This window comes from Erithacus rubecula (genome assembly GCF_903797595.1).
Source record: "Erithacus rubecula genome assembly, chromosome: 16".
Lineage (NCBI taxonomy): Eukaryota > Metazoa > Chordata > Aves > Passeriformes > Muscicapidae > Erithacus > Erithacus rubecula.
The window spans coordinates 7,195,721-7,208,115 of record NC_136668.1 but is presented as its reverse complement, the minus strand read 5'-3'; the positions used below and the strand labels follow the sequence as shown (position 1 = coordinate 7,208,115).

At 39.4% G+C, this 12,395-nt stretch overlaps 1 protein-coding gene across 19 annotated transcripts in view; it reads right to left on the bottom strand.

Moving 5' to 3' along the window:
* LOC306808682 (ankyrin repeat and KH domain-containing protein 1-like) overlaps positions 1 to 12,395 on the bottom strand; it is a 98,726-nt gene that overhangs the window by 41,822 nt on the left and 44,509 nt on the right. For all 19 annotated transcript variants that reach the window (XM_079319481.1, XM_079319488.1, XM_079319471.1 and 16 more), the window contains exons 10-14: positions 12,269 to 12,378; positions 4,004 to 4,091; positions 3,269 to 3,396; positions 2,965 to 3,108; positions 2,226 to 2,328 (exon numbers count right to left, since the gene is read on the bottom strand). In XM_079319481.1, coding sequence (XP_079175607.1) covers positions 2,226 to 2,328; positions 2,965 to 3,108; positions 3,269 to 3,396; positions 4,004 to 4,091; positions 12,269 to 12,378 — 573 coding nt within the window. The remainder of the gene's footprint in view (positions 1 to 2,225; positions 2,329 to 2,964; positions 3,109 to 3,268; positions 3,397 to 4,003; positions 4,092 to 12,268; positions 12,379 to 12,395) is intronic.

Below are 12,395 nucleotides of genomic sequence, written 5' to 3'. Positions count from 1 at the left end.
ATTCTGCTCCTTTTTTCACCTGATTTTTCTTTAGTTCTTTCCAAGTTACTGTCTTGGTGGGTCACCTTTATCTAAGCCTCTCTAGATCCACTGTTACCTCTGAAATGTTTCTCTTTTCAGTTGCTAAACATCAATATGAAATCCTCTGCCAAAGCAATTATTCTAATGGTAATGAACCCATGTGTTTCCATGCTTTACTGAAGAATAATAATACAATTCCAATTTAGACCATAAATTCCTCTCAAAACACCTCATGTCATATCTGAATTTTAATAAGAATACTTAAATGTGTTCAAATTTTCCATCTGACTTGCCAAGAAGTCTTCAGGAAACAAATTGTCACTATTGCATTTCTTGCAAAACTTGAACAGGTATATCAAAAAATCTTATTGTGCTAAAGTTAATGAGGCAAGGTACTTCTCTCCTGCCCCTCATTAGTTCACAGCTCATACAAAAACTCAGGGGCTACTTATAATTGAAGGCAAGTAATTGTTCTGCCCCAGATAAACAATTTTGTTATGCAAGAACCTGACTGCTCTCCTGCCTCAGGAATAATAAACACCTCAATACATCCCCTCTATTGCCCCTCCTCTCCAAGAAGTTTAGTGAAATCTGGTGAATTAAAGCCACATGTGTGTAACAAGTCACTAATGGCAGTTCAGCATAGCACACCAACTCTGCACTGCAATGAGCACACAGCATTTAGCACAAAAATACCATTTCCCCCTAAAGATCTAAGAGATGCAAGAACTTTGCACAGTTTTGGGGAATGCTTCATCAGCCTGATGACACATTTGGGATTGCTGCATCTCCTGCAACACAGCACAGATGAGTTTTGCTGACATGCATGAAGCATGTCCTGAACCCCTGTGAACAATGAGATCTCCCTGTGCCAGTCCCAACATCACAGAATTGAAAAAAACACACTTAAGGATGTACTGACATTGGCAATGAGGTGTTAGTAATGACAGCTGTTTCCTAATCTACAGTCAATTATTTGCTTTTCATATTTGGATTAAATAAAACAAAACTTTTAGCTTTTAACTTCAGTCTTCTGACTCAGCATCAGCTAATCCCTTACTGATTCCCATGCACCACAAAACGTGCACCCAGAACACTCCCACTCTGCAGTGTTAACAGGCATTGAACTGGAAGGGCACACATGCTGGTATGTAGCTTTCTGGTGGGTTATTTGAACCAGAAGTTGTATATTCTTTTCATCTGTTTGGTATTCATTTTTTCTGAAATCCAAAATATCAAATGTTTCACATCCTAAGAAACTGAGACACCAAGTGCATCTGAAAGGTCACACACATGGCATATGCATGGAAAGGGGCACAGCTGCACATTCAGACACCAGCAGGTACATGATGCTTTTCCCTCTTTATTTGTGCCCCTAAGGGGTTTATGTTTGTTGGTTTGCTCTAGAAGTACTCAGTGCTTCCTCAAACAAAGGATTCAAGCAGATCCAGCCATCAGAGCTCTGGATACTGTAATGCTTAAGATCCCCATCCAAAACTGAAGATCATTAGGAGCTGCAGTTTGTAACTTTGCACTTGAGAATCTGTTTCTGTTTCTGAGGTGACTTAGCAGATAGGAAGCTTTTGTTACAGAATCCACAGCTGGAAACAAACTCCCTACTTGCAATTTAATATCTGCAAGGAGTTTTAACCAATCAGTTTGACCATGTTCAAAGCAAAAACTGATGTTATGATTAATTGCAAGAGAACTATTACTAATACAACAGAAACTCTCCTGTAAATAGATCTGCACTGGTATTTTATAATGTCAACGTGTTTGCATTTCTACTGATGGAACAGAAAAAATTAGTGCATCAAGTTCATGGATAACAGCTGCAACTATTCTAGAAGACCAATGGACAGTATTCAAAAGTGAACACCACACCTAGAGTACCTGAATGCTTTTACCTGTCTGCACTATTGCAGTTACCACAAGTATTTTCTTCCACAAAAAAATGGAATAAACATAATTCTAATAAATGAGAATAAGCGCAATAAGGTTAAAACAACCAGTGTTGCTATACTGTAGAATGCAAGAAAATAAGAAAAAAACTATGAACTATATAAAATAGCTTTAAGTTATACTTCATTAGAAGTGTTCAAGAACTAATGGAATTCACTACACTATGCATAAGCTCTAATAAAATGGTCCCCATTCTATCCATTTCCAAACCACATATATTCTCTGAGTGGCTACATACTGACCTTTCACCACTCCCAAGAGAGGTGGGGAGTTCTCTTGAGGGGTCCTGTCAGGCTCCTGGGGAGGTACAACCATAGCGAGTGTATGCACCGGGACACGGGGGACCTTGAAACAAAGGCACAGACACACACTCAGGTAAAAATACCTTCTGGCACACCAGATCTTCAAGTGTTAGTACAAAGGTACAGAACTACAGCAACTCTTCTCAACTGTGTATTCTATGCTACCTCTTGGTATGACCCTTGCTTTTTTGCTGGGTATATGTGAAAGTTAACTGTGCTACTCTGTGCAAGATCCCAGGCTGTGTTGGCTGGAAAAGGGTTTATTCCTCTAGGCTTTTGATCAGCTAACTCCCCTGGAGCTGCCTCTTCAAACTGTAGAATTCTGAATTTACACAATACATTTTCTTTTCTATAACAAACAGAATCACTAACACCATGTGAGGGGTGTTTAGAACTGATGAACCAAAATACCAAGCAAATGCAGGAAAGAAAGCAACATCCTTTTGAAATCCTAGGTTTGGGACTATCCTGTCCAGGGACCAGAAAAGGGAACAAAGGTCATGTGTTCTTCGGGTCTCTGCAGGTAGCATCAACCAATTCTCTCACTCTCTATCATTCTCATATGAGCAGAGTTTTTAACAATTCTTCCACTACCTACGTTCATTTTGAAATTAATTACTATGCAAGTGTTTCTTCCCAACACTGATGGTGCTGTTTAAAAAAACTCCTCATGCCTTACCTGAGACTGATCCTGAGATGGAGGTGTAAGCTGGGACAAGTCTGCTGCAGGAACTGACAGAACATTGTTTGGGTAATCCAGCAAGTAGGAAACAACATTTGTGTGTCCTCCCTTGGCAGCTTCAATGAGCATTGTTGAGCCATCCTGAAATGAGATTTTGGAAACAAAAACCACAAGATGAGTTTTGCTCCCCCGTGTAGCAATCCCATATAAGATACAATTCTATGACTTAAATGTACTATTTCATAAATCAGCCAGGTGGTTCTTTCAGAACCTATGAAACATGACAGCTGCAGGTGAATACCTTGAGCCGATGAGTGGGATCTGCTCCGTGAGCCAGGAGAAGCTCAACCACGGCCAGGTGACCTCCAGCACAGGCCAGGGACACCACTGTGTGATCATTGTTGGCTGTAGCCCTGTTCACATTGGCACCTAGTAAGAGATGAGCTTAGAATTAGGCACAAAGAAATTCTTGCTAGAAGAAAGTATCAACAAGTATGGTATTTTGTGGAACAGAGACGAATTTTACTCCTGTAATCCAATTACCTCCTACACACTTCTAGGGAAAGAGCAAAAGGGATTTTGACTAAGTGACTGACTTCTACACATCCTCCTCCTCACCTTGTAAAGACAAGGCAGTTGCAACAGCAACAGTGGGCTTGTAAGTGTTAAGTAAGGGAACACATGGTGTAAGAAGCACAATTCCAAATGTTCACTCTGAGCTCTGAGCAGCATCACTGTGGTGCAGTTGCTACTGTTTCAGACAGTACTTGATGTGCTTTTATGAAGGAGGAAGTGCTTTTTTCAAGAAACTGAAAATATCTGCTGTACTTCAAATTAATCTATACAACAGAGCAGGAAAAGTAACCAGCAAAATATTCATTCTATCATAAACTACATTAAATTAAAAAAACCCTTAGGAGTTCAACAAATGCTCATATACACATAACCAGAATAATTCTGAGTATGGATCACAAACATGAGGCATTGTAAAGTGGCATTTTTAGTTTCTTAATTAGTTATGCAAACTAGCATTTACCTTTGCTAATAAGGAATTGCACGGTGCATAAGTGACCAGCTCGTGCAGCCTTCATTAGTGGGGTTCTCCCACCTTCAGATTCGTGCTCCTAGAGAAGAAATAAGAGATGTATAAATGGGCAAATATTGTACCATTGTTTCAGCTTCTGAAGTATCTTGTGATGGGACCAGAATTACCCATCTGAGTAGATCTATCTCACAATCAGCCTGTAATAAACTGACTAGTGTCAATTTTCATGTTACCTAAAATACTAAATCACACTGTTAAAAAGGACTAGGACCACATCCATATACCAAGAAGTTTTCATATGTACACCCCCTTTTTTATTTCAGTGTTCAAGTGCATAACATACATGAGACCAGTAAGACCTTGCTTCCTCCTCAGAAAGAGTGGAAGATTTAACAGAAATGTCACCCAGGAAGTTCACAATAACCATGAACTGTGGTGCCACAGTCCAGCGAGCTGCCACACCTCAAAACTGCAATAATACCTTGAGCACACACAACATTTATAAAACATACTGAAGAGGATCAGAAATAAAAATGAGACAAATCACTGCAGGTCATAAGAAGTCTCTAAGATGATTGGAGAATACAGCAGAAAGCTGAGAAAAGGATAATACCAACAAAAAAGGGAATGAGTATCAAGAACAATTTTCTAATTTAAAAAGTTTCTGAATACTGGAAAGATGTGATTGAATACGACTGTGTTAGAGCAGTTACAGAACTAGACAATGTGCCTGCTATGTAGACATGATCAATACCACAAAGAATGCTGAGCAATGATATCAGAACAAGAGAAGAGAACATCATCTTCCTGGGAGTGTTTGTATGTGCTTGTTATATTCAGTATTATACTATTCAAATTACATTCAGTCTGATCAATAATATACTAGGAATATGTGTTTTTTAATCAAATATCTGAGAAGCCAAGCTCTAAATTCACTCTTTACTTTGTAACTGTATGTACACCTCATAGTGAAAGTTAACATTTAGTACTGACAGTGGATCACACAGCTACTTACAAATACATTCAGACAAGAAGATTTGACAGAACAACTCAATTGCTTCCTTCATCGTTTCTGTATTCCTGAAAATGCTGCATATGGCCTTTGACATATGGCTTGCTTCAGTTGCAAGCTGCACATTAAGTTAGATTTTGTTCATATACTTGGAGAAAAAACCTCTTGACTGGATCTTCTGTTGGAGACTGGCCCCCAGTCCAAGCCCATCCTTCACTGTAAGAGGTTACATTGCCCCTCTCCTGCTCTGCTCCTCAGCCTTCACAAGAACTTTGTGTTACTGTCCACCACTGCTAAATCCCACATTAGAGCTCTGATTTCTTTGCTTACTCAGCAGTACAGCACACAAGCAGACAGCAAATCTTACAGACTTACTACTGAAGTAAATTTTTTTTTTTTTCATTTAACAGATTCTTCTCACAGGGCAATGACTGCTTGGATGTCAATAAATACCTGCTTCTGGACTGTCTGCATGGCAGAAACATTTGCAGGACATGTAAAGCTAATTATGTTAACATGTGGCTCTATGATTGTAAGAATTAGTGACATGCCCTTGAGTCCTGATGCTTACTCTGGTATTTGGCATAGTTTTTCCTTCCACAGCCACTGCCAAGAGATCCTAAAGAGCCAGAAGCCACTGTGTGCCTGAAGCACAGCAAACCAAACCTCTGGCTCCACCAGCACATCACTCCCAAAGAAGCTGTGGATGCAAAGAATTCCTGACCAGGATCTGGACACTGCTGCTGGACTGTTTCACACCAGTTCCAAATCCTTACTGATGCAAAGATGGCAAGATGCAAAATTTATTTTAGGTCACCTTAACTATATTCAAGGTAGTGAAAAGCATCCTATATTGCACTGAGATGTAGCAGATAACTGGCAGTAAGAAATAATTATTTGCAACATTCTGCCTTCCTAACAGACTTCACTGTTGGAAGTCTCAAACACGGACGCCAGGAGGTTTCCTCATTTAAATGCAATGCAGTGACTCTGCCCAGTTTAACCAACTGTCACTTCCTCAAGCAGGCAGAGCTCAATCCTCAGCTACTACACACTTCCAAACCCTGCAGCACCATGCACACCATCAGTCCAGCCAAACCAAACCATTTGGGTGCCCACCTGCTGTAGATCTTCAAAACTTATGGCATTTTGATGGCATTTTTCACATTGGAAGATAGAAACGCATGTTTTATTTTAAGACAAAGTTAATTCTGACTTCAGCACTCTCTATAGCCCTAATAATGGTTATCAAGCAGCATCAACTCAAGCTTTATGGGAAGATATCTAGGACAAGCCAAAATAAGAAGCTGAGGCAGTGCAGTGCCTTTGTCTCCTCACATCCTGTCTTTTTACCTAGAATAATCAAATTTCAAAGATTATACCTATCTATACCTATCTCTTTTTCAGCTGCATTAGATAATCAAAATCAGGAGAGAGAAAATAAAAGTTGTTCCAAAACATCCTCATTACCTTTCCAAAGTGCTTTTCCCTTTTATTTATATGAAGTGCACACAGATGTTTATTGTGTAATATCTAAACCCAGTAAATTGTCTCCAAATAGAATCCCCTTGCCTCTCTGCACTGTAGGGCTCACCACAGCATCCTGTCTCTTGTCACTGCTCCAGCCCTGAGGAATGTGGAAATTAGTGCAATGAGGAAGAGGAAGAAGGAGAACACCTCTGCCACATTTGGAAAGCCATTCTCTAAATCCCTGGGTGATGTGCTCTCCTGCTGATTCTGTTGGCATAGAAAGAACACCTGAGAAGAATTTTCTGTGGGTTTGGGTAACAGATAGGAAGGGAGGGGAAAGTGTTACCCAAATCAGGTAGGAGTTTACACTGTCTGCACCTTTTCTACTGGACTCAAAGAAGAGATGAGATTCCAGTCAGCAATAATTTATTTCCTTTCTAGACAAATCAATACTTCCAAGAGCAGAGCAGAAGCAGAGTCATCAGAAGCATCTTATGACAATCACTGGTATTTTTTTATTCTTCCTTTTGAGTTCCCTGGTTTAGGTAACTTGAAGATCAGCTACACAAAGGCTTTCCCCACACACAATTCTTCTTGGTTCACAAATATTTATGGTTACATTAATCTTTAGGAGAGTCCTTTCTCCCCAATGTCGCATGTTATTTGAACATTCAGGAATAAAACCTGTATTTTCAAAGTAAAGCTCCAACTTTTCAGCTCTTTAACAAGCCTCCCTCATCCATGACAACAGTGAATATTTAACAGAAATCTAATTATTATTTCAAACAAAATGATCTAGAGAAAGCTTCTGATGCAAAAAAAACAGTCCCTAACACTTTGCTGATTTTCAAGACTGAATTCCTATTTCAGCAGCTACCAACCTACCACTACTAAATAACTTCCTGAAAACTCAACTAGGCCTCTAGTTTAAAGTAAACACTTAAGAATGGAAGCTCTTAGAGGAAACAGATTTATGAGGGCTGCCATCAATGAGATAACCTGCTGCATTTGGGAAGGTTGGGATATTATTTTTTAAAACCAGCTTTAGAAAACGCAACAGAAGGGAAAATACAGAATAAGAATGCCCCATCTAGTCTGCACAGTGAGTCTCCAGATGTTTGAAGAGACTGAGATGCCTTGAAGCCATGCTTATCCTTAGCCTGTATCCTGAGGCAGCTAACAAGTATCAAAGGCCAACCTCACCTGCCCAGCTCTATGCCCTCCAAAACTGATTTCCTAAAGTCCTCCTGCTTGTCCTGCAGAAGGAAAAAGAAGAACTCACTGCTCTTGCTCTACAAAAAAATGCTCCTGGTCATGAAGACCTGGAATGTGAACTTAAATAGGATGAGATCCACCAGCTGAAAACTGGTTTACTGGCATGAGGCAGGCAAGAACAATGGTAACACCAAGCAATGAAGCCCTTTTGAGTTCAAACTCCTACTATGAGCCATTCAGATCCACAAAGAGAGCACAAAGGTCAGACACAGCATCTTTTTGTTCATTAATGGCAAAACAAAGAATTTCATTGTACTTTGCACAATCCAGAAAGTGCAACAGCCAAAAAATGTGACTACAAAAATGAGGAAAAATGTAACACCACCTTGGATTCCTCACTGTAACAGCAACACAGCAACCTCCAGAGTAGCTGAATTCAAATACAAGACTGGCTGCTTTTGGAGATTTTTAAATGGTGCCTCATACACAATGCATAAACCCCCAGTCTGTCACACACATCAAGGAAAGTGAGTTTTTAATTGAGGAGCCACATAAGTGTGAATGATGCTATCACCTGAAGGCAAAACAATGATCCCTGCCATGACAGAAACATGTCTGTAAAAGCATTGTGTCATAGGAGAAGAATTAAGAGGTAGTCTGGTATGCATGTTTGGGGGGTTTTTGCAATTAAAATTATGTGGATGCCAGGTAGTCAGTCTTAGTTTTCTAAGCAAAGAAAGATGTGAAATCTTAACAAGTACTGAATAGTTTTGGGAAGACCCTAACAGTGTAAAATGAGAAAAATACAAGGATGAAGCTGTCTTCATGAGTTCTCTTCCATCTCTTAATTTCTGCACAAAAGCACCCATATATTTTGTAGGAGAAAGGTAAACTCCATCACTAGATCAACTCCCTGTAGCACAGCCTCATGTACAGCTACAAGAGGATCCAGGTTAAAAAAATCCCAATTTAAAATGCTTGTCTGTATTTCTCAGCTGAGAAAAACTGAGATGATCTCACTGTCCAAAAAAAAAAAATTATTTTGTTTGCAGTTACATTGAAACAGACAAAGATGCAACCACCTTGTCAAGAGCAGTGTTGCCTTCAAAAGGGACACCAGAATCTCCTTTAATCCAGGTGTGATTATACATCAAGAGAGAACAGGCACCCAAAGCAGAATATCACCTCTCATTAAATACCATCAATACTCATTGTGAGATTTACAGTCTTTAACCTGGTTCCTGTGGGAACATTTATGTACCTCCCACGTCTCACCTGAGACAACCCTCGAGATGAAGGTAACTGCTGGGAAAGACAAAAGAAGAAATTGGAAAGAAAAAAAGAAATCTTATAGGAAAAATTATCCCTCTCACCTTTGAAATGAGACAATCCTTGCCAGACTGATAAACAGATCTATTACCAAAATGCTGGATATTTTTTCCTGAAGTTACTAAACCATATTTCTGCTTTCAAAAAATGCTTTTATTAATTTGTATTTCAGAATTCCAATCTCCAAACTTTTACTCACATAGATCACAAAATCTAAACTAGATTAGATTTTGTGACCTAACCTAGTTTGGTTTTTTGGGTTTTTTTTTTGGGGGGGGGGGGTGGTTGGGGTTTTTTTGTTTGTTTGTTTTTTTGGGGGGTTTTTTGTTTTTGTTTTTTTTTTGCTGTTCTGCCCCCATAAAGGTTGCAAACAAGTAAAATTTACATTTGATCCAGTGGTAGGAGCTCAAGCTGAGACCCTTGGAAGTCCCTGCTCCTGAAGGGGATGGGAGAACTAGAATGTAACTATGGCACAGATGGGATCACAGGCTGAAGGCTTCAGATGTGCCTCAGATTCAGTCATTCATACACTTGGCAGAAGTGAGCTGATTTCAAAATGCATACATTAACAAGAAAAGGTGCAGGCCTGCCAAATAGCTTTGCTACAGATTTTGACAGGCTAACTTTGTAAGGACATGGAAAGGATTCCTTAAAAAAGGGCATCAGAAAAGCACAGAGGAATTGTTAGCACACCAGACTTGATGAACAATTAGTCACAAGGAGACAAATCCATTGAAGTACCACAGAGGGCTGAGCAGATCTCCAACAGACAGATGAACACTCTGCCACTGCTCATTTCTAGTACTACTTGTCACTGCAGAGCCTGAAGGAGAAATGAACCACAAGCTGAAGAAAGTTCATCCCAGCCATCATTTTTTAAAAAATTTCCTGGTGCTTACAAAGCCACATTCTTAATGAATGTAACAGAACTCTCAAGATCTTCACTGGTGCCTGAACTGAATGGCATATTTGATACCTAGGCCAGAGGAACAGTCCCTGAGAAGCACCAGCTCCTGTTTTCACTTGCCAGAACAACACCAGTTTGTGCTGAGAGGTGTTGGTAATGGTGACTCCCAGTTCAGACAAAACTCTATAGGGACTAGAGTAACTTTTCATAAAAGAATCACAGAATGGTCAGGGTTGAACAGAACTTTCCAAGACCATCCCACCCAACATCCCTGCCATGGACCAGGACACCTTCCTGGCTGCTCCTGTTTGATTTTACTGTTTAGGACACAACCAGTATCTTCCTCAAAAAGAACTGCTTTCCAACAGAAAAAGATGTTGCATGTCTTGCTCCTCTGAATTAAACCTCAGGGATAATGGAAGTTTCTGGAAAACAATGAAGCATCAGTGCAAGCAATCCCAGGAAAGAGGGACTCTGCAGGATGAAGAAGGAAGGAAAGAAAAGCAGCAAGAGATGTACTTTCTTTTGCTGTGTATGAATACCAGCAGTAAAGCAAAATTAATTGGACAAATGTAGACAGACCAGCTAAATGACTAAGTCCAATTCTGGACTCCCTAGGACAACTTAAAGGAATCATCTAAACTCATTTGAATGAAAATTGAAATCTAGAAGAACAGTCTCCCATGGTGCTGCCAAAGAAGCTTTTTCATACCCAGAAGTAAGGTAACAGCCTCCAGAACTCTCCCTCATGACAAAATTTGCCCATAACAAAAATAACAAATCTATTTGAAACACCTCCTAACTTCAAATAAATCAAAACAACACAAGAGTTTGAGCAGAAGCTGCTTCAAACCAGAGGCACCTGCTATCAGCATTGCTACCATTCTGCAGGCACTTCCCAATTAACTTATAATCAGAATTCAAAACTGGCAGATTTACATTGCAGGTCTTCCTTTCAAAGCAATTTTTCTTTGCTTCCTTACTCTCTTTTCCTTGCCTCTTCCACACTTTCACTGGCAGTACAAGAAAATGCAGTGAAATAAAGCTTTACTTTGGAAAGGACAGAGATTGTTCTCTGCATTACTGAAAAGTTGATGCTGATGGCCACAAGCACTGTTCACCTTACTGATGGGAGGGGGGAAATGATAACTCCAAAAATTTGCAGTGACATTTAAGCAGCAAATCTTGCATATTTTAAAGTTTGTGCACAGCAATTATTTTTTATTTTTTATTTTTCATTTCAGGCTTTGCTCCCCACAATGAAATACTCAATAGGTTTTACCTTTATATAACCAAGTATTTCAATATTAAAAAAAAAAAAATCCAATAAATCCCCCCAAACCTATCCTGCTTTTACTAGAGTAGCTGGTTGATGTTTGGTACCCAACACTGAATTGAGCTAAATGCAGTAGGCATGCCAAAATTCCCATAATCCCCCCAATAATATGACTTTTCTCCCTGATAAGAACAAATGAAGCAGAACACTACTGACACTACTGCAGAAGAATTAATAAGCCCCCCAAAAAAGCAAAGTCTCAAAGAAGACTGGAAAGTAATAACTTCATTAACATGCTGATTTATCAGGTTCAATGATAAATTTTTCTGGCATTCTTGGTTTTTTAAAAGGAACAAAAATTTCAAAATACCCAACCAAAACCCCAACCCACCCCCAAGCAAAATAAAACACATAGAAGTGAATACATAGGGGAAAAAAAAAAAAAAGGAGAACACTCCTCCTAGGCAACCAAAATAAAAATCTTTCCAGTTGAGCCTTGTTTGACATAAAGCTCCTAAACTTTGGAAGACTAAACTATCAATTGTTTTTACTAATTACAAATCAAATGTTATTTCCCTGTAGCTGGTTTTGGTTTTCCTGCTACATAATAATAAAGCACAATTACATAAACAACTTAGTTTACATTACAGAAAATGAACATGAGTAAAGCAAAGTGCTAAACCCAAGAGTTATAAGAAAGGACATCAGATTATGCTGATCATTTAAAAGACACTGCTTTGTTTGGGGTTTTTGTGCAGCAGTTTGCATAAGTTAGGACACTAACAGTGTTCAAAGACCAACACTGACATAGAGCAGGAGTTCCCAATACTAAAACATTTTAAATTCAGAGCAGATTACCCATAACTTTTATTTTGTAGACCAAACAGAATGTGGAGGCTTTTATAAAACCTTCTCTCATGCTTCTTTTCAGACCACATATGAATCTCTGCTCCTAAGCTTATCACTCTGTTCTCCAAGCACACAGGCTTTGCCTTTTGGTGCCAAAGACCAAAGCACTTTGCCCACAAGATGCAGCAGAAGCCTTACCAGATCAGCACCAGCCTGAAGCAACACATCTGCCACATCAGTGTGTCCATTTTCACAGGCGTAGGTCAAAGCTGTATCTCCCGTTGCTGTAGTGGCATGAACATTAGCTCCTACAAACACAACATTT